Here is a 21636-nt window from a genome sequence, read left to right as displayed (position 1 = left end):
TTAGGTCAATGCAGTGTCAGTGTACGTACTGCGTTGCTTACATCGACTGTCCCGCAATGCCCCACACTGACAGTACAATCGATACCACACACCACAGACACAAGGAGCCAGGTGTACGCACACACAAGTGCTGTAACTACTGTGGCGGCTGCACGCAGGGCGATTTGATTTTGTAGTGTAGCCATGGCCTGTGTAACTCCCCCAACAGGAGAGAAGCATGAATTAGTGTAAAGTGCTGGGCCTTCCCATTGAAACCAAACGAGCCATTTCAAAACATCCTTACTGATTGCCTCTGTTGTTAGATATTTCACTGCGTGTGTGTGTTCTCCCTGTGTGCTGCCCCAGCTGTGTGCAGACAGCCAGCACAGCAGACCTTGAGTGAACCGCCCAATGACCACAAGATCCGTTAAGGGACGAAGGCACCCGGCCAGGTTTATTGTTGACAAGGCATGGTAATAGCACCTGGCAGACTCTACGAGGATACTAAGACATGTATGCCTGTGACAATGGACGCAGCTCAGTGAATGGCGGGACTTTCCATTTCCCCCTTGGCTGGACCAACACATTCTCTCAGAGATACCCTGATACAAACAAGCTGCCCCTCTGACTTAGATACTGCCCTCTGACCTGGCTAGTTATTGTCCACTTTTTTGTACATGTTGGTTTGATTAAAACATTTGTATTTATTAAGTTGCTATTTGACCGTATCTTTTAGGAGGGCTCAGTGTGTTCCTGTTATCCTTGGGGAATGTTTTTGCACCATTCTTGATAGTGTGGTTTTTGTACCACGCTTCTGGAATGTGTTTGTGTGAGTCCTTTGTGCCGAGCACTGTCCAGGACTGCGCGTTTCTGCACGATCAGCGCTGGGCTGGCCAGATTCTGGGAATGTGCAAGTGGGCAGGGCCTGACGTTTGCTCACAGCAGGGAGAGGGGATACTGGACTGGATGGGCCCTGTAGGAACCAGCCAGGCTGAGTTTCCTGCAGGGCAGAGGGAGGTGAGTGGGCCTCATTAGATGCAGCCTGGGGGGCTGGCTGTGGTGAGGGGGGTCTCGGGCTTTGGGGGGGTTCTCTCCAACAGGCTGTCTCTGTGACTGATGCTGATCACACTACGCTGCCCCCTTCTTAAAGCCCAGCCCAGCCCAGCAGCTGGAGCCCACCCAGTAATTAGGAAATGTGATTTAATTTCAGGCAACGAAATGCCACGAAAGTGGCGGGTGAGCCGGTTTTGGGCTGCGCGGTAAGATGATAAGCAGCATCACACGGGCTGGTTGCATAATTGTGAACTTGGCTCAGCCCGGTCGCCTTCCCCACCCCCCGCCCAGCCCTGGAGGTTGGGGGCCGACTCTGGGGAGGGCTGGGGGACGAGATGCTGGGTCCCTGCCTGGGAGAAGGGGTGTGCGCTGGGCATCATTCTGGGATCGCTCAGCCCCCAGCATGGCCAGGCCCAGGGCAGGGCGCACCGGGCTGCAGTCCATACCCACAAGGGATGGGCAGGTTGGGGACAGGGCTAGCTCAGCCTGGGTTTGGTGAACTCCGATCTTTAGACAATATTTCCTCTAGGGCCCATTGGATGCACCCGTGCTGCCTACAGGGGGCACTGCCGCTGCATGGGGGTATCACCCACCCGCACCTCCTGCCTCCCACTGTCCCACCCCAAATCACCCCCTGGTCCCTCCACCCATGCACTGTGTACAGCTTGCAGTTACTGTAAACCTCTCCCCCTCCCTGCTACCCCCACTGCCTCCCCCCAGCCCTGCTGTAAGCCCCACACGTCACCCCGCTCTGCCCCAAACAATCTCCCTCCAGCAGGGTCTGCATGCAGGTCTCTGCAGGATGAGCTCTTCTGCAAGCCTGGTGCAGCTTCACCTGTCCCTGGGTCCCAGCTCCGCCCTAGTCATGATCCCCCCAATCCAGGCCCAAAGGTTTGGGGGCCCTGGCACAGCTGGCACTGGGAGACAGGGGCATCTTGGCACCCCATTCCCACCAGCCCCCAGGGCTGGGACCAGCACAGTGATCAGCTCCCCCAGGCCCACTGCATGGGCTGATGCGTGCAGCCCTCTCCAGCTGCCCTCACCAGGGCCTGGGGCAGAGCATGGCAGAGCCAGGGTAGAGGGGCTGGGCCTGTCTGCTGGACCCACCCTCCCTCCTGGCACTGACCAGGCCCATGGCCAGCTGTCTCAGGCCTGCATCCCACTCATGCTTCTGGGGGCAGGCTGAGGGGTACAGCGTGTGTGGCTGGGGTCCCCCTTGCTCAAGGTGCAGGCCTGGGGTGCACACGGAGCCCCGGTGGCAGCCCAGCTGTAAGAGCAGCCATGGTGGGAGCTGGCGAGCCCACAGTTGGGCACGTGTCTCCGCCGGAGCTTTTTAATTCCACGCCCCCAATTCTCCGCCCACCTGCCTGGCAGCCGCGCAGCAATTATCCAAATGGCTGTTAATTGAGGCTGATAATTCCCCACGGGGATCAGGGATGGAAAGCTCCGCAGCTGAGCAGATTGGGGCTGGGCCCGAGCAGATTCGAGGTGCCAGGGTCTCTCACCCCATCCACAGCAGGCACACAGCGCTGGCAATGCTCGTTTGCCCAGCAGGGAGAGAGGAGCTGGCCCAGGGGGCAGGGGAAACAGGGCCTGCTGGGCTCTAAGGGACTGACCTGTTCCAGGGCACATTCCCCAGCAGGCTGCGTGTGCAATTATTAGTAGGAGTATGAGGGGAGAGAAGGATGGGCAGAGCAAGGGGGGCTGGGAGGCAGGACTCCTGGGTTCTGTGCTGAGCTCTGGGAGGGGAGTAGGGTCTAGATCAGGGGCTGGGAGGCAGGACTCCTGGGTTCCATGCCCAGCTCTGCCCCCAAATCCATGTGAGTCACTCCCGCTCTGGGTGCCTGTTATTGAGGTTTTGTGTCACACGGGTGCTGCTGGGCATTTTCCAAGCCCCCTGGGGGGCTGGGATCGTCTTTTGCCAAGCCTGGGGCACTCTGAGGCTGGCAGGTGCTGGGGAGCCTTGGCAGGGTGAGATGGGTAGGGGCACAGGAGGGGTGCAATGCAGAGTCTGGGCTGCAGGGAGCGCATAGGCTGAGAGTGCCTGACCTGGCTGGTCCCCTCGTGCTGCATTTTCTCCCTCTGCCTGTCTCCCACCCAGGGCAGCCCCCAGCTGGGCTGGGAAGCAGCCGCCTGCCCTCCCGTGAACCAGCCAGGGGCACTGGGCTTGAAGGGGTGCTGGCCTAACGTGGCCTAGGCCAGGCCCAGATGATCACAAACAGGGCGCACCCAGCCAGGCCATCCCTGCGCCAAACCTGGCTCAGCCCAGGCCCCAACCCATGGCTGTATGGCCAAGTCAGTGCCCTCCAGCCCCCCGCCCTCCCCAACTGCCTGCAATAGCCGTGCTGCTCTCCCCCCACCCCCGCCGCACTGGCCTGGCTGGGACACTGCAGGTCAGGGGGGGAGGGGTCACAGGCAACCAGAGCAGTGACTCTGTGCATCACGAAAATCTCCCGGGTCCTGGGTAAGGCGGGTTTGGTCCTTGGCACAGCACAGCTCACAGGCCTGAAGCCTCCCTCCCACCTCATGGGGTGCGCGACCCTGTGCGGCTAGCTGAGTGCCCCCTGGGCACCAAGGGAGCAGGGGATGGGCTGGGAGAGGGCAGGAGGGGCCACAGCCTGCGAGCAGGATGAGAGGAGACGTTAGACAACCCTCAACCCTCATGAGTGATGGGTCTGATCCCCCACCACGGTCACCCCTGGTCTGGGCCCTGATCCCCCATACTCCTCCGGGACCTGGGGCAGGTCCTTGACCTGGCACTGGTCTCTCACTGCCTCCAGCTGGTGGGGGTGGGGTTGCTGATGGCGCTAACCCCCATGCCCAGTGACTACAGAGGCAGGACGAGTCTCCGAGCTGAGCCGGGGGAGCAGGGTGCGGGAAGGGTAGGAGAATGGGGCTCTCTCACAGCCCCTCCTTGTCTCCTTTCACCCTCCAATGAGGGGGGGGGTTGGGGACATTGCCACTGCACCCCCAGCTGTTGGCACAGGCTAGAGGGTGCCAGAGGGGAGGCCTGGCCTGGCTGGCGGGACGAGCCTACAGCAGCTGCTCACACAATGCAGGTGCCAGAGCAGGAACAGGGCCCCAAGGGCTGGGGGCCAGCAGCAGCTGGGGTGGCAGGACCCTGGCACAGCTCTAGGCACAGGAGGATGGAGGAGGTGGGGGTTGGGGCAAAGGCCAGGCCCTAGAGGGGGACCAAGGAGGCAGGTGTTCTTTCCCACATCTGAGCGGGCAGCGGGGGCTAGTGGTTAGAGCAGGGGCTGGGACGCAGAGGGCTGGGTTCCAGCGCTGATTCTGGAAGGGGCAGGGGCTGGGTGGGTGTGGTTCCCTGTGGGGGCCAGCCTGGGGGCTGGGCCCTGGTGCTCGCTCAGTGCCTGCCCCAACCCCACACTTGATGGGGACCCCATAGCTGGCTTGCGGGGACTCCTGAGGCTCCCTCCTGGTCCCTCTGGCACACGGACCAGAGGCAGAACAAGGCAGAACAAGTAGGGGCAGGGGGCCACGGGGAAGTGTGTAGATTCTGGGGCACGGCTGGGTGAGCCAGCACTGCACCAGCAGGGGGTGACCACAGGCCAGAGCAGAGCTGCCCCCAGGCCCTAGTCTAGCAGTGAAAGGAGCAGCCACTGCCCCACCCTGCTCCCAGGTGCGGGGAGGCAGCGCTGGCCTGGTGACTCGGAGCCAGGACACCTGGGACCTGCAGCAGGGCCGGAGGGGGAGTTGGGGAGATCCCGCTCCCTGGGCCCTCAGCCACCCGCCCCACCCTGTGCCCTCCCTTCCCCGGCCTGTGAACAGCAGCAGAGACCTCGGCCAGCCTTTGGCAATGCACTTCATTGGCCCAGGCACATGCCCAGCAGGGCAGTAGCCAGGGGCAGGGCCAGCACTAACTTTGTGATCATGGGCGGGGGGGGGCCTCAGAGCTGCAAACAAACAAACTCTCCCCCTGCGCCCCCCACCCCTCCGGAGGTCACTCCCGGTAAAGGAGGTCACTGCCTTTACCTGGGATCACTCCTGCCAGTGCTTGCCCTAGCACAGCCCTGCTGGCGGGCAAGAGGGAGAGGATCTCTAGGGCCCGTGGGATTCAGGGGGTGAGGCTTGGCTCAGGGCTTGATCAGACCCCAGGGGGCTGGAGCTGGCTGCCTCAGATGGAGCTGGGGCTCCAGGTGCCCAGGGCGTGGCTCTGATACCCAGGGAAAGGCAGTGGGGAGGTGTCTGCCACTGGGCAGGGGCATTTGATCCAGGCCCATCGGGGTGGCGAGCCCGTTCTGCCCTGCTGCTAGGGTGACCAGACAGCAAGTGTGAAAAATTGGGACAAGGGGTGGGGGGTAATAAGAGTCTATATAAGAAAAAGCTCCAAATATCAGGACTGTACCTATAAAATCGGGACATCTGGTCACCCTACCTGCTGCTGACCAACCCTGGACGCGCCTCCTACGCAGTCCTGGCTCCACCCCCACTTACTTGGGCACTCTGACTGCAACTCCTGCTAGGACCCCTCCCGCCTTCGGGGGACAGGGCCAAGAGGCCAGGGTGCCAGGCTGTGATGGGAGGGGTGCAGGGAGCCAGGACTGGGCCAGCACCCCAAGGCGGTGAATGGAGATGATATGGGGGTAGAAGGGGGGGGTTCTCTTTAACCCTTTGCAGACTGGACAGACACAGTCTGGGGCTCAGTGGCTGGGTCACATCCCCCCCCAAAGCCTGATGCTGGTAGCAGCCTCTGTGCGCCCCCCATCGCTGACAGAGGGGTGACAGGAGGGGGAGGGAGAGGGGCTGTGCTTTGGGTCCCAGGCAGGGGAGGTAGGAATGGCTGAAGCTGGTAGATAATGGAGCCTGACTCTCCCCCTACCCCATCGGGGGCAGGGTGGCCACGGGGCACAAAGGGTAACAGCCCTAGAGGCTGTGCCAGAGGGAGGAAGCCTGGCCTGCCCCGTGCCCGAACAGCCAAGCAGCCTGGGAGTCCTCCCCCCGCCCAAGAACTGACACCGCAGCCAGGAGTGGGGGGAAGGTGCCTTGTTGAGAAGAGCAGGTGGAGCTGGGGGCAGCAAGCTGTGGGGGGCAGAGTCTCTGGGGAGAGGGGGCTGCTTCTAGGCCTCCTCGGGGTCCAGCTGGTTGAGGGTTTGGATGTCATCCAGGAAGCGCTTGGGAGTCAGGATGTGGCTGGAACCTGGGGGAGAGAGAGGTGGTTGGCAGCGGTGGGCACAGTGGGGCAGGTATGTGGCTGGCATCACCATCACCCCCATCCTTGCAGCTGGACCCTGCTGTAGTGTGGGGGGGAGGGACTGTCTCCTACCCCCCGTGGCCTGGCACCGCACCCCTCGTGCCGCTGTACCCTGCACAGCCAGGCAAGAATCCACGCGCTGACAGTGTTCCTCACCCTTGGGTCTTCGAGGGGTGTGTGCAGGGGGTGAGCCATATCCCTATGGGAGTTACTGGGGGTGTCTGACTGGGCCCCCACACATGGTCCCTGGGCAATGAGAGGCCTGGGGAGCCAGAGGCCAGGAGATCAGGTGGCTAGATACAGGCCATGTGGGGCAAGCACATCTGTTCCCAGGCCCCCGGGTGCGGGAGGACAGAGGGTAGCATGGGAGCCCTGTGGGTGCTGGGCAGGCAGTTCTAGGGTCTCCCCCTCCCAGGGGGTCCCAACTCTCCCCGACCGGGCATTCCAGCCGCCCTTCCTCCCAGGACTCGCCCCACTCACCGATCACCACCTCCCACTTGCCCTTGGTGGCCGGGGTCACTTCGTAGGCGCAGCGCATCTCAGACATGGACAGCCCACCCAGCACGTAAATGATGAGGCGTGGGCCCGTCCGGTACTCGGCCGCTGGCTTGTTCTTGTGCCAATGCCTAAAGCGGGCGCTGGGGGGAGAGAGGGGCAGTGTGGATACCAGGGGCTCGCTGAGAGAATGCCAGATGGAAGGGCAGGGCCTGGAGGAGGCTGGGAGGCAGGCCCTGCCCAAGGGAGTGGGACAGGAGTCCCAAAGCAGGCAAGAGGGAATAGGGGAGGGTGGCACCTGCACTGGGCTGGGGGTGCTGTCTAAAGCTCGGCCAGTCCCTTTCCTCCATCCTGGGCCCTCGTGTGTTGAGGGACTGCTGGGGCGCGGGGTACATGGTAAGAGGGGTCCAGGGCTCCAGCTCTTGGACATCCCCTCCCCCGTAGAGGGCAGGGCTCCTGGCCACACACTCCCAGGCACAGAGGCTCCTACATCCTGGGGTGTGTGTGTCAGGGCTCTGCCACCCACAGCCCAGCCAGGCTCAGCCTTACCTGACAGCAGCCTGGGAGCTGGTGGTAGGGACCGGGTCCGACACGAAGGGGACAGTAGCCTGGGAGCTGGTGGTGGGGACCGGGTCCGACACAAAGGGCCACAGATTCTTGTCCAGTTTGTCCTCAATGATGTCCTGGCAGGGGGTGGGGGGGTGGAGGGAGGACAGATCAGCAGGGGCCAAGCAGCAGGAACCTCGGATCTGGTGGCCAAGCCAGGCCCCATTGGGGTAGAGGGGCTGGGACGGCTCCTCACTGAATGATTGACAGTCCCTGGGGGAAGCAGCCTGGGGCTCCCTTTCCAGGGTGGGGCATGGGGAGCCAGCAAAGAACACACTGACTCCTCCAGTGATGCCCCCCCATCTCCCCACATCCCCCTCAGCTGCTCAGTGCCCTGCTGTGAACTCCCCACCCATTCACCGTTATGAGGAGGGCGGAGACCTCCTGCAGCCAGATCCAGGGCCCCTCATTTGGGGGGTGGGGGAGGGAAGGCAGGGGGCTGCCCTCAGTGCCCCTTTCCTGCTGCGGGCAGATCCAGGCCCTGCCTCTTGCTCCATGAGGTGTATCCCAGGCACGCAGGGGGCCCAGGCTATGATACATCCTAATGCCACATAATAGGGTCTTTTACATTAGTCTGCTGCATTGACTTGTACAGGGAAGCTTAAGGCCTGCCAAGCTGTGGCTGGCGCAGAGAGGAGGCACCCCGATTGGATTAGGCATGGGATTGAGGCTACCGCAACTGCCTGCCCCAAAATCCCGCAGGAGAAACCATCACAACACTGGAAGAGGGGCCTGGGAGCCTCCTGCCTGTGATCTGCTAGGGACAGGAGCTCCGGTTGGGGGGTTAATTCTTGGCCTGGAGGAGCCCCAAGCCAGTAGGTTGAAGGCAACTAAGTGTGCCCCCCCACCCCCTTGAGGAGTGTCCCACAGGACAGGGCGATGAGGGGCTCAGCCCCCAGCAAGGGTCAGGGGATGGAGTGACCATGTCACCTCTCACAAGCTAAGCAGGTTTGGGCCCAGGCAGTGCTTGGATAGGAGACCTCTAAGGAAAAGCTACTGGGTGCTGGGGGGTGCTAGTGAGTCAGCAGAGGGTGCTCTATAACCCTAGTGTGGCGCTAGGGGGCGCTGTACTGCAGGGAGCTGGCGTAGGGCTCAGCAGGGGGCGCCCTCCCCTGGCAGTCAGTGCTGCCCCAGTGCGGCGCTAGGGGGCGCTGTACTGCAGGGAGCGGGCAGGGGGCTCTGCAGGGGACACTCTCCCCTGGCAGTCAGTCCTGCCCCAGTGCGGCGCTAGGGGGCGCTGTACTGCAGGGAGCGGGCAGGGGGCTCTGCAGGGGACACTCTCCCCTGGCAGTCAGTCCTGCCCCAGTGCGGCGCTAGGGGGCGCTGTACTGCAGGGAGCGGGCGGGGGCGGTCTGCAGGGGGCATGACCAGTACTGTGCTGCAGGAGTTCATCCTTTAGATGAGCGTCAAACAGCTGCTCCTCACTGGAGGTTAGACCAAGGACCCTGCCAGCCATTCAGATTCCAGTGCCAGTCACGACAGTGTGCTGCCTGGATCCCCTGCACTTCCAGCCCCACACACTGATCACCTCCTGCCCTAGACTCTCGGGCAGCGCTGCTGGGCGGCTGTTAAGAGCTGCCTGCCATTCCTTAGGAAGAATTCAGCCACGGTGAGGGACCGCTGTATAAACCGCCCATGGCCCACCCCAGAGGTGGCAACATCTCAGCACCGGGTAAGACAACTCCCCTGCACTCGTGTCTATGATTTAAGACCCCTAAGGACGGCAGCAGGAGAGGACTCTCTGATGAGCCCCTCACATGGCTAGAGTCCTGCGCAGATACAAAAGTCTGGATGTGCATCAGCCCGCGATCCACAAGCTGCCTTTTACCTGTATCCGCATCCTCACCGGCAGCAGCTAGCGAGGGTGGGGAAGGGGTCTTGCAGGGAAGGGGCAGTGTGGAGGGGTTGGGGGCTGGGGGAAGGGGCAGCGTGGAGGGGGCGGGGTCTCGAGGAGAAGGGGCAGCGTGGAGGGGGCGGGGTCTCGAGGAGAAGGGGCAGTGTGGAGGGGGTGGGGGCTTGGGGGAAGGGGTGTCTCATCACGTGCCGCTCCTGGGGGGTCACGAGTGACAGTACACAGCAGCAGCAGAGCATGTTGCATCACAGTGGGGTGGAGGGGTGGTGCGCCGGGGCCCCACCCACTCCAATCCCAAATCCTGCTGCCCAGGAGCTGGTGGGGACACTGGTGCTGCTCGAGCTGCTGGACAGGAAGCAGCGCGGCGGAGCCGAGTGGGTACTGGACAGCCCCGACTCTGACCTGTCGCCCAGCCACTGGCTACGGGCCAGCGGCCCCGAGTGCGCTGCATCCCCCAGGCTGCCTGAGCCGGACGCCACGAGCCAGGTGCTGCTGGGGAGTAGAGCCCTGCACGGCTGTATCTGCAGCCGATCCACTAACCGCAGAAATGGTGCGCAGATATGCAGGGCTCTACACATGGTTGACCCCAAACCAACCCCTCCCCCTTGGGCCCAGCCTGCCAGTTGCGACCCCACCCCCAAGGCCAGGAAGTAGATGGCCCGGTACCTCCATGATGTCCTTGAGCATGGGGGTCCAGCGGGAGAGCTGGTAGCTGGACTCCAGCCGCACCTTCCTCTCCGGTCGCAGCTGCCCGCTCTGGGGGAGGAAGGGAGAGGGGTGAGAAGCAGCAGGGAGGAGGTGCGGGGTGGGAACAGGTGCAGACAGGGAGAGCGCGGCCTACCTGAGTCGCTCCAGCCAGGCTGGCAGGGGAGAGGCAGAGAAAAGAACAGAATGGATCACTGAGCGAGAGAAGAGAGAGAGAGAGAGGAGAGAGAGAGATTGATGGGAGAACAGAGCTGCTTCCCCCCATTCGCCGCATGGCCACCCCAAGCAGTGGTCACCAGCTCCAGCTCCCTGGCGATCTGAGGTCCTGACTCCCAGTATCCTTGCAGGGGCAGAAGAAGTCACCCAGATGGGGAGTAACTCGGGGGTCACTCTCATATCGGGAGGGCGTCACCCCACTGTACAGGGACAGAGGCCACCTCTGTGCTGGGAGTAGGTCACTGCCATAGGGGGGGCACCTCCAGGATGGCCTGGGCTCCCCTGTGCAGCACAGATCTGCCCCCTGGCATGGGTACAGCTGCTGGCCCCTGGCCCCAGTCCCTTACCCCAGGCGTGAGAGAGATGCCCAGGAACTGCATGTTGTGGATGATGTCTCTCTGCTGCTGGACGTTGGCATGCTGGATCAGCTTGGTGAGGTTCTCCTCGCCCACACCTGCACGGGGACAGAAAGGTCAGTGCTAGAACCCCTGGGATGCACCCACAGCCCAGGCACATGAATCCGTGGCCCGAGGAGTCCTAGTTCCCTGATCAAATCCTGAGATCCTGCTCTTCCCACCCCTCTCAGAACTGGGGGTAGACCCAGGAGTCCTGGCTCCCAGCCCCCACTAGACCCCACTCCCCTCCCAGAGCTGAGGACAGAACCCAGGAGTCCTGGCTCCCAGCATCATCCGCTCTAACCCACTGGACCCCACACAGTTAATGATCGAATTTCGGTTCTTGCTGCTCCTCCCTCAACAGATTTTCTCGGGCGCTGGGGGCAGGGGTCTCTCTAGCTCCCCCTGGCAGTGCAATGGGAGCCCCCGTCCCCCTGATCTGCGCTCCCCCTTCTGCGGCCAGTCAGGTGCAATGTCAGAGCCAAGGCCTGGCTCTTTAAGGCTGTGAGGCCTTGAGCTGGAAGGAGGGCAACGTGCCCCCCCCCGCCCCGCCCTCCCAAACCATTTACTGCTGCTTAGTGCAGACGGGGAGGCCTGGCAACTCCACAGTGCCCCCTGGCCAGGAAACTGGGCAGCCAGGCAGCCAGAGGAGCCCCATGAGGGCACCCTGGCCTGGGCAATGGGCCCAGGGGCAGTGCCTGAGCAGGGTTACAGGAAGAGCCCTGGAGCAGGGTGCTGCCCCACCAAGCCAGCATGGGGCAGGAACCGAAGGGGGAAGAGGGACTGTGCCAAGTGTCAGGGTCAGGGAGGTTCCCTAGGCCCTGGTGAGTTTGGGGAAGGGGCTGGATGCAGCAAGAAGCAGGGAGCTGGTACAGGGATGACACAAGGGGTGGGCAGGGGACTGGTCGCAGGAGGCTCAGAGACAGAACATGGTATCTGAGCAGCCTGCAGGAAGAGAGGGATGTCCCTCCTCCCTGCAGAGAACGGGCCGGGGGGCTGCTCCGGGTGTGTGTCTCCATTTCCCCTCCCTGCAGAGAATGGGCTGGGGGGAGTGTGGAGAGCGGACACTGCTCGGAAGGCAGCAGCAGGGAGCAAAGGCCACCAGGTCCGACCCCAGGGGGCAGTGCGGAACGTGGGCACAGCGCACTGGCAGGCTCGCAGGCACTGAGAGGTGGGCAGAGGGGAGACAGGGCCGTAGAGCCAGGCTGGACACAGGCCCTGGGAAGTGGCTGGCCGGGAGGCGCCCTACATGGCTGGGGGGCGTGCCAGTCTGAGCAGTGCTATTCCCCCCCAGCCCCACAGGCCTGGGCCCTGCCTCCAGGAATGCCCCCTGCAGCAGCAGGCCCCCCAGTGCTCCCCCTGCAGGCTTGTGGCGTTACCATTCTTCAGGAAGATGTAGATCAAGATGATGCGGATCTTGTCGTAGGCCTGCACGCTGGGGTCCAGCAGGACGGGCACAATGATCTTCATGGGGTCCTTGATCTTCTCCCCGTCCACGTCCGTTCCCATGGCCAGGTCCTGTGGGGGGAGGGGGCGCACACACAAGGCCCAGGTCAGGCCACTCTGCTTCCTCCTGCCTCCGCAGCAGGATGGGAGATGTGAGGGCCCCATGACCCACAGCTCACCTATCCCGTGCCAGGGCCCCCTCCTCCCTGGGGTCAGCTCCCTCTGGGGTGAGCAACGGGCCCCCAGGTAGTAACCCGAGCCCCATGTCCCCCTTCTGCATCCCCGGTGCTGCATGGGGGGGCTGGCCCTGGCTCCAGCGAACCTGCGGGTCTGAGACCCCTCTCTCCAGGCTGAGACCATGAGCCAGACTCTGCCCCCAAGCCAGGCTCTGCCCACAGACCCACCTGCTCCACACTGCACAGCTTCTCCACCGTCCCTTTGAAGTGCCGCATGCAGTGCTCGGCCAGGTTCAGGTGTGTGGAGTACTGCGGGGAGAGACCGGGGCACGGGGGGAGTTTACTGCATCACCGGCTGGTCCAGAGCACCTGAACCCCCCAACCCACAAGGAGGGCCCCTCAGCCAGAGCGGCAGCCCCAATCGGCTGTAGAAGCTGAGTATATAGGGATAGTTTTGCCCAGCACTGATGTGCAGCCACCTCTGGGATGGAGCGGGGCAGCGGCAGGGGAGGATCAGGACGAGGGAGCAGCTTCCAAAACAGCCCATGGCTTTTCTGTCCTCTAGGTTGGGGGCTTAGAGACCAGCAGGTGTCGGGGTACCTGTGCCAGTGGCCAGGAGCTTTCTGTTGGCACATGGTCCAGTGGCACCAGGAGTGGCTCCAATGGGCTGGTTTGGAAGCCCACCAAGGCCCTCTCCCGAGAGCTGCAGCAGCAGGGCACGGGCGTTACCCAAGGGCTGCCCTTGGTGGGGCAAACGTGGCAGCTCTGGGCACTGACAGGCAGGCTGCTGCCCATGGTGCCACACAGCACCTGGGGGGGAAATGGTTCTGCCCGACCGGACAGGTCAGCAGTTCTCATCAGGCAGTAAAGCGGAGTACCCCAGAGTGCCCTGCCCCCCAGGAGAGTCCCTACTGTCCCTCACCAGCCCCACAGAGCACCCTGCCCCTCCCATCAGCCCCAATGAATGCCCTGCCCCCCGCCCACTAACAGCCCCAGCCCCGTTACCTTGTTCAGCTCTTTGTGGTACTGGGGCATCTTCTTCAGGATCTGGGACAGGTCCTCGATGTTGGCCTGGAGGGAAGCGGTGGTGAGATCCCAGCCCCTCCCAGCACATGGAGCCCCCTGCAGGGCAGAGGCCTCGCCTGGGGACAGCCGCAGCAGCCCAGCCACTTGTGCCAGGGCGGGTCACTCAGGCCACGCGTGGCTGCGGCTTAGGTTAGACCTGCCCTTCCCAGGCCAGCTGGAATGAGACAGGAGCCCCGCAACCCGAGCGCCCCTCAAGGTGTACAGTGGCAGCGTGCCGGGGAGATGCCAGCGTTGGCTCCCTGCAGCTTTCCCTGCGCAGTCCCGATCCTGCTGTCTGACCCCACCCCATGGGCCTCTGCCCTCCCCCACTGTGGGGAGCTCCAGAGCTCTGGCTGGGGGGCAGGGGACTCCATATACACCTCTTAGCCCTTTACAGGCAAACCCTGAGAGCAATGGGACAGCCCCCGCCCCCGCCAACCCCTCCTGGGGCAGCAGGATAGCTTCTCCTCCCCATCAGTGGCAGTGGGATGGGTCCCCCCATCCCGGACTCCCAATCGCTCCCCCCAACTCCCCCCGCACCTTGTCCGTGGTCAGCCTCTTGCTCTCACAGAAGGTGCGCAGCAGCTCCGTCACCTTCCTGCAGCAGGGAGAGGGGTCAGGACGGATCCAGGCACTGCCTTTGAGGTAGGGGGTGCCATGTCCTATGCTACAGGGGATGGAGCCCCCACCCCACGGGCACCAGGGTTCTCTGCCTCAAGAGCCTGAGACGGGCGGGGGGACCCCCTCTTCCTAAGTTACCCCAAGGCAGAGTTCAGTGCACCTCAGGGGGCTCCTGGCGCCCTGCTGGGGGGGTCTGGGGGCAGTGGCAGGCCCAGCAGGAGGTCGGTGAGGGACTCACTCAAGGGAGCTGTGAGGTGCATGGGGAGACCCTGGGCTTGGGGAAAGACAGTGTCCAGGGGGATCCCCGGAAGGAGATGTGGACAGTGGCTCTGGAAGGGAGGGCTCAGAGGTCATTTGAGGAGAGGGGCTGGGTCCAGGGGGTCTCAGCACTCAGAGGGGAGCATGTCTGAGGGACAAGTCCCAGCACTGGGTGGGAGGGCGAGGGGGAGTCCTGGCACTGAGCAGGAGAGGGGTGTGTTGTGGGGGGGGTGTCCCTGCACTGGGTGGGAGAGGAGTGTATCCAAGGGGGAGTGGGGTTCCAGCACTCGGTGAGAAGGAAAGGGGAGGGGTGTGTCTGAGGGGGCCCCAGGGTGGGGAGGGGTGTATCTGAAGGGGAGGATGGGGGAAGTCCTGTCACTGGAAAAGAGGGGGAGGGGTGTGTCAACGGGGTGGGCTGTCCTGGCACTGGGTGGGAGAGGTGTGTCTGAGGGGGGAGGTCCTGGCAATGGGCGGGGAGGGGAGGGCTGTGCCAAAGTGGGGGGTAGCGAGTCCCGGCACTAGGCAGGGCACGGAGGGGTGTGTCTGGGGGTGTCCTGGCATGTGGTGGGGCACGGAGTGGTGTGTCCGGGGGTGGATGGGTCCCGGCCCTGGGTGGGGCACTGAGGGGCATGTCCGGTGGATGGGCGGGGCATGGAGGGGTGTGTCAGGGGGCAGGGCTGAGTGCGCTCACTTGGAGACGTCAGCGATGTGCATGTGGCGTAGCTGCACCCAGAGTTCATCGTCTTCGTCCAGCAGCGCCTCTTTCTCCTGCGAGTCGCTGATGCCCGTCGTCTTGTACCTGCAGGGGGGAGACAAGGTCAGATTGTGGCACCCCTCCCCCCAGTGTGGGGGCTGCGGAGCAGTGCAGGTGCCTGGGTCACATCCCCCCCAGCCCGCCTGAGGAGGGATGCGGGGCGCCCCCTGCTGGCATCCAGGCCCTACTTGTAGGTGTCTTTCTCGATGCTGAGCAGGTCGTAGGCCATGGCCTGGTAGGTGAGCTCGTGCAGCAGTGGGGACACCAGGTCGAAGCTCCGGTCCACGATCAGCAGCTGAGAACGGGCTTTGTCGGGGCCCTGGGGCAAAGGAGAGAGAAACCCGTCACCCCCTGCTCTGGCGGAGGGTTCCTGGCCTGGCTTACATGGCACAATCCAATGGGCCCTGGTGGCCTGAAACTTCACCACCCGCCCTCTCTGTGGCCCAGCCCCAACCCCAGGGGGAAGCCAAGAGACACCCCCAAAGCTAGCTGGGACGTGCCCTGGGGTCCTACCCTGACTAGCAGGGGGAGCTCCCCACCCTGCAGGGACAGGCTACCTGCCCCTCGTGCAAATAGTAATGCCCCCCTCCCCCAAGCACGTTCTCTGCTCGTGCCTCTCCACCAACGGGAGCATGCCCCTTACAAGGCAGCCCCCCGACTGCCCCCTGCCCCATATGCTGCGTAGGGAGGGGGGGAACTACACCAGAAGGGCCTGGCTAGTCTATCATGAACCAACACCAGGCCCAGAGACTCTTTGATACAAGGTCCCAGAGGGGGACAATGGGACGTTATCCCTATGCCCCACCTTGCATCTGAGCTGGGACCCCATCTGAGGCTCTAGCTCCCCACTCCCAGCCTGGGTGGCCCCCCAGCATCCAGTTGGACAGAGACCACTCAAATGGTCAGCATCTCAGACCCACATCATAGGGAGGCTGGCCCAGCCCTCGCTCCCTGCCTGATCAGCATGCACTGCCCTCTTTGCACAGCAGGTGGCGATAGGAGACCAGCCCTGAGCTCTCATGGCAGACGGCTCTGAAACCGGCTCCAGCAGCCCCAGTGGAACCCAAGCCCACCCAGGAGCACCTCGGCAAGGGGCTGTGTCTGCTCTTCGCTGGGTAGCACAGACAGTTGGGGGCGGGGGGACATACAGCCCCTGACGCTTCCCCAACTGTCCGACCTCAGTACGTGGCCCGATTTTTAGCCATGCTCGGGAGCAGAACGTCGGATCAGCCACTACCCACCCGCCTGGCAGGTCTCCACAGCCTCTGAGTAAATGGGTTGAGGCTGACGGGGGAGCGCCTCTCTTGGAGGAGTATCTGGCCCCCACCACTGTAGCACTATCATTGCTGCATCCTGCCCCCCCATGCACGTGGGGCTGGGCAGGGCTGTCACCCTATTGCAGAGGGGGATGGAGGCCCAGAGGGGCTGGGTGACTCACCCAAGGTCACACAGGGAGTCTGTGGCAGAGCAGGGACATGAACCCAGAGCTGGCGCCTTCATTCCTCTCCAGCCCTACCCAGCCTGGATGGGTTGCTATGCCCAGCCCCCACCCCCACCTCCCACGGGACTCTGCTCACACCTTTGCCAGTTCGGCTCTGCTGGAGGGATCCCTGAGTGCAGATGGGGGCTGGCGTAACCACCGGGTCACCCCATCCTGCCCAGAGCAGAGGGGTGGTTAGTGCACTGGTGGGTGCCACAGCGCTGCCTGTCCCAGCAACCCCTCAGGGCTGCCAGCTGGGAAACATCAAGGCAAGAGGGACTAGTGCAGACAAGGCCACAGTGCACTGGGACTGCGGGCTGGGTGGCTTTGGAGATCTGACTGCTAGAGGCCATGCTACAAGAGACCCTGGGGTTCTTTCTGCACCAGCTGGCAAGGCAGGGGCACATTGGACTGGCCAGCCAGGATTGTGCTGCATGGAGCCAGCATTGCATTGAGAGCAGGGACTTGAGTCAGCACTCCCTGCCCTGCAGTGGGCGTGCTGTCTGGATTCTATTGAAGGGGGCTGGGCAGACAGGACTCCTGTCTCCTATTCCTGCCTCTGCCACCTACTCCTGGCACGCTGCTCCATGCCTCAGTTTCCCCCGTGTAACATGGGGATAGTGCTTACACCCGTGACAGGGAGGCTTGGCAAGAGCCTCAGGAATATCCCTGGGGGGACTCACGGGAGTAACAGCAGCAGGGTGTGCACAGAGCAGGATTTTGCCCTCCTGAGAGCAGCCGTCAGCTCCTGAGAATAGCCCAGATCAGACTGGGGCTGCAGGCTGGAGCCAGCTCTGCTGCAGCAAGTAGCTCCGGTGGTTAACAAGCATGCTGTCAAGCCCTTCCCTGAGTAGATGGTTTTGGCAGCCAGGTGTGTGCCAGACTCCGCTCTGGAGGCAGGCCTGTGCTGCCAGCTGTGAGTTACAGAGCGTCTGTGCCATGGCAGCCAGCTATCCCAGAGGGGGGGCCCCCCTGACCGAGACTGGTATCATTATCCCCATTTTACAGATGGGGAAACTGAGGCACAAATAGGGGAGGTGACTTGCCCAAGGTCACCCAGCTGGGAATGGAACCCGGGTCTCCCGTCCCAGTCCAGGGGTCTATCCACTAGGCAACACTGCCTCGGTGGATGGGAAAGTAGAGAGGAATGGTGCGGTCATGGATCCACAGGGTTGGTGCCAGGGCCCCAGCTGTGGAAGTCTCTGGGAGGAAACCCTTTGCTGTGCCAGACCCCAACAGGTTTCTCTCTTCCTCCCGGACAGGCCACATGGCCTCCCCACCACCTGAGACTGAACCGCTAGGCTTCACCCCGTGAGCCCCGCCCAGCGAGTCCAGCTGAGACAGATCCTGGTAGAGACCCGTCCACTCCGCAGGGCCCGACGCTCCTCAGCCCGGGTGACAGGGCCACTCACCCAGCGTTGTCAGAACAGTCGGGTTTCTTAGGCACCTGGACCCCAGCCCGGGCAGCCCAGCCCACTGAAGGTTAAAGCAAGAGGCCGTTCTGGTCAGCCCAGAGCCCGGCCGAGCTGCAGAGAAACCTGTTTTCAGCTCCGGGTCTCTCGCTCAGGGCCTGTCTACATGTAAACCACTTCAGCTACTCCGCTTCAGTGACGCCGCCTTTCCCATACCCCCGAGCGACGCAGTTGCACCAACCCAATTGCCTCATGTAGACCAGGCCTCGGCCTGATCTTGGTCAGTTCTCAGGCGAGAGCTCCCAGCTTCCCCCACTTATCCCCCAGCTCAAACCTTCCCAACCCTGTGTTCTCGAGCTGGGGGCTCTGCTCCAATTCCCTGCTGGGAGCATCCAGCCAGGAGCCATTGGAGCCGGCACGGTCTTTCTGGCCCCCAGGCTGATCTGGGTTGGATTCTCTTCATTTCACCAAGACAGGGAGGTGACACCCTCCCCCCCCCCCATGACTCTTACCTTCCTGAGAGTCCTTCCTCCCCACCCCCCACCAGAGAAGCCATGAAATGAACATATGACCAGGGAAGAGTATAAAATATTGCTCGGGCATGTAGGAAAGATATCAGGAGGGCCAAATCGCACCTGGAGCTGCAGCTAGCAAGAGATGTCAAGAGTAACAAGAAGGGTTTCTTCAGGTATGTTGGCAACAAGAAGAAAGCCAAGGAAAGTGTGGCCCCTTACTGAATGAGGGAGGCAACCTAGTGACAGAGGATGTGGAAAAAGCTAATGTACTCAATGCTTTTTTTGCCTCTGTTTTCACTAAAAAGGTCAGCTCCCAGACTGCTGCGCTGGGCATCACAAAATGGGGAAGAGATGGCCAGCCCTCTGTGAGATAGAGGTGGTTAGGGACTATTTAGAAAAGCTGGACGTACACAAGTCCATGGGGCCCGGACGAGTTTGCATCCGAGAGTGCTGAAGGAATTGGCGGCTGTGATTGCAGAGCCCTTGGCCATTATCTTTGAAAACTCGTGGCGAACGGGGGAAGTCCTGGATGACTGGAAAAAGGCTAATGTAGTGCCAATCTTTAAAAAAGGGAAAAAGGAGGATCCTGGGAACTACAGGCCAGTCAGCCTCACCTCAGTCCCTGGAAAAATCATGGAGCAGGTCCTCAAAGAATCAATCCTGAAGCACTTACATGAGAGGAAAGTGATCAGGAACAGTCAGCATGGATTCACCAAGGGAAGGTCATGCCTGACTAATCTAATCGCCTTTTATGATGAGATTACTGGTTCTGTGGATGAAGGGAAAGCAGTGGATGTATTGTTTCTTGACTTTAGCAAAGCTTTTGACACGGTCTCCCACAGTATTCTTGTCAGCAAGTTAAGGAAGTATGGGCTGGATGAATGCACTATAAGGTGGGTAGAAAGCTGGCTAGATTGTCGGGCTCAACGGGTAGTGATCAATGGCTCCATGTCTAGTTGGCAGCCGGTGTCAAGTGGAGTGCCCCAGGGGTCGGTCCTGGGGCCGGTTTTGTTCAATATCTTCATAAATGATCTGGAGGATGGTGTGGATTGCACTCTCAGCAAATTTGCGGATGATACTAAACTGGGAGGAGTGGTAGATACGCTGGAGGGGAGGGATAGGATACAGAAGGACCTAGACAAATTGGAGGATTGGGCCAAAAGAAATCTGATGAGGTTCAATAAGGATAAGTGCAGGGTCCTGCACTTAGGATGGAAGAATCCAATGCACCGCTACAGACTAGGGACCGAATGGCTAGGCAGCAGTTCTGCGGAAAAGGACCTAGGGGTGACAGTGGACGAGAAGCTGGATATGAGTCAGCAGTGTGCCCTTGTTGCCAAGAAGGCCAATGGCATTTTGGGATGTATAAGTAGGGGCATAGCGAGCAGATCGAGGGACGTGATCGTTCCCCTCTATTCGACACTGGTGAGGCCTCATCTGGAGTACTGTGTCCAGTTTTGGGCCCCACACTACAAGAAGGATGTGGATAAATTGGAGAGGTCCAGCGAAGGGCAACAAAAATGATTAGGGGTCTAGAGCACATGACTTATGAGGAGAGGCTGAGGGAGCTGGGATTGTTTAGTCTGCAGAAGAGAAGAATGAGGGGGGATTTGATAGCTGCTTTCAACTACCTGAAGGGGGTTCCAAAGAGGATGGCTCATATAGGGGAAACTGAGGCACGCACTGGATTCATAAAAGATATTACAGACATTCCCAGTTGGTCACAGGTGCACAGTCTGCCAGCAGCGAAGGCTGGAAGCAAGAGCAGAGGCAACAGGAGGGAGAGATCTGGGCAGGCCTTGGATTTTACATCACTTTGCTTCTCCTAGGGGGACAGGAGCCACTGGGTTTCCCGTGTAAGAATCCAGGGCAGGGTGGGTTTGCAGCTCCCCTCTGCTGGGCGTGGGATGGGGATGGCAGGAGCTGGGGGAAGCCCACAGGCCAGGGCTGACTTGTGGCTAAGGCTGGGGAGAGCTGGGTTCTATTCCTGCTCTGACAGACTCCCTGCATGCCTCAGTTTCCCATCTGTAACACAGCCCACCCTGCCTCCCCTGGGAGGCTGAATTCATTAGTGAGGTTCCGATACCATGGTGATGGGTGTAGGAGCACACACAGACAGGAGTGTCCAGGTGTGGAAGAGGCTCTATGTGCGAAGTGGTGACCGAACTGCCCTGTTTATAAACAGAGAGATTGTGCTGGGCACACACTTCCCCACTCGGTGCCTCAGTTTCCCCATCTGTTCAGAGGGGATGAGGACACTGGCCTTTGTAGAGCGCTTTGAGATCTGCCCACAGCCAGTGTTAGAGAAGGGCTGGGGCCATTAGTCCAGCCACAGAGGAAATGCTATTGTTCTGCCAACCCCTCAGGATCTCCAAGGGGGTCTAGACCCCCACCCTCCCCCCGCCAGGATCTCCGAGCAGGTTCTAAATCACTCCTCCTTCCTTTTACTTCTCATGTGTTCCCCCTCCCCCGCAGCTCTCTCCCATGGCGAGGGCGTGGCCGGCACAGCTTGCTCACCTGTCCCATGCTGGGCTCGTATGCCTTGAACTCCTTGAGTTTGGCCAGCACAGCGTGCGCCAAGTGGAAATTATCTTCATGGTCCCTGCAGCAAAGACAAACCCTGTGGGTCATAAACAGCTCCTCCCCTGGGGCACACGCACTTCCTGTAGGAGATGACCAGGTACCCTTGCCCTCTGGGCACACTCACTTCCTGTAGAGGATGGCCGGGTACCTCCCCATGGCTCAGTCACTTCCTATAGGGGATAGCGGGGTACCCCTTCCCCTGGCACACTCACTTCCTGAAGCAGATGGCTGGGTACCCCTCCCCTCGGGCACACTCACTTCCTATAGAGGATGGCCGGGTACCCTTCTCCCTCTGGGCACACTCACTTCCTGTAGCGGATGGCTGGATATTCCTCCAGGCTTTCACACAATGTGGCAATCTGCTCTGCCAGCATCTCCATCTGCTTGTTCTTTTCGAAAAAGCGGTGGGGGCTGAACCAGTTGTGGAAGGTCTGTGGCCTGTCCAGGGAGTACACCTGGGGGACGGGGGAGAGCAGAGATCAGACCCTGGTGCCAACTGCTGGCAGTCAGGCCAGCTGTGCCCCATACCGCGCCCCTAAGATGCGCTGTTGGACCAGGCCAGCCTGGCGGAGATGTAGCAAGCCCCTAGTGAGGGAAAGATCCCTTTGCCAGTGCCACTCCTGTTGTGGTGGAGGGATAGTGGCCCAGAGATTCATGCACCAGCCTGGGATGAAGATGCCCCAGGTTCAGGTCCTTACGTGGCTGCAGACTCCCGGGTGCCCTCAGGGGTGTGTCTCTGCCCTGGAGAAGTCAATGTTGCGGGAGGGGGCTTGGCCACGCTTCTAGTCTGGCAAAAGCCCCAGCATAGCCACG

At 61.6% G+C, this 21636-nt stretch overlaps 1 protein-coding gene across 1 annotated transcript in view; it reads right to left on the bottom strand.

Annotated features, from left to right (window-relative positions):
- Positions 1–6022: 6022 nt before the first annotated feature.
- Positions 6023–21636, bottom strand: part of LOC119564323 (syntaxin-binding protein 2-like) — a 16657-nt gene continuing 1043 nt past the window's right edge. Inside the window, exons 2-14 of the mRNA XM_037884259.2 lie at positions 21130–21278; positions 20758–20842; positions 15022–15152; positions 14771–14878; positions 13741–13798; positions 13141–13206; positions 12364–12444; positions 11893–12031; positions 10466–10572; positions 9864–9953; positions 7289–7422; positions 6725–6882; positions 6023–6190 (exon numbers count right to left, since the gene is read on the bottom strand). Of these exons, the coding sequence (XP_037740187.1) occupies positions 6111–6190; positions 6725–6882; positions 7289–7422; positions 9864–9953; positions 10466–10572; positions 11893–12031; positions 12364–12444; positions 13141–13206; positions 13741–13798; positions 14771–14878; positions 15022–15152; positions 20758–20842; positions 21130–21278 (1386 nt within the window). The 3' untranslated portion in view covers positions 6023–6110. The remainder of the gene's footprint in view (positions 6191–6724; positions 6883–7288; positions 7423–9863; positions 9954–10465; positions 10573–11892; positions 12032–12363; positions 12445–13140; positions 13207–13740; positions 13799–14770; positions 14879–15021; positions 15153–20757; positions 20843–21129; positions 21279–21636) is intronic.

This window comes from Chelonia mydas, chromosome 20, assembly GCF_015237465.2.
Source record: "Chelonia mydas isolate rCheMyd1 chromosome 20, rCheMyd1.pri.v2, whole genome shotgun sequence".
Classification (NCBI taxonomy): domain Eukaryota; kingdom Metazoa; phylum Chordata; order Testudines; family Cheloniidae; genus Chelonia; species Chelonia mydas.
This window is presented reverse-complemented; position numbering and strand designations above follow the sequence as displayed.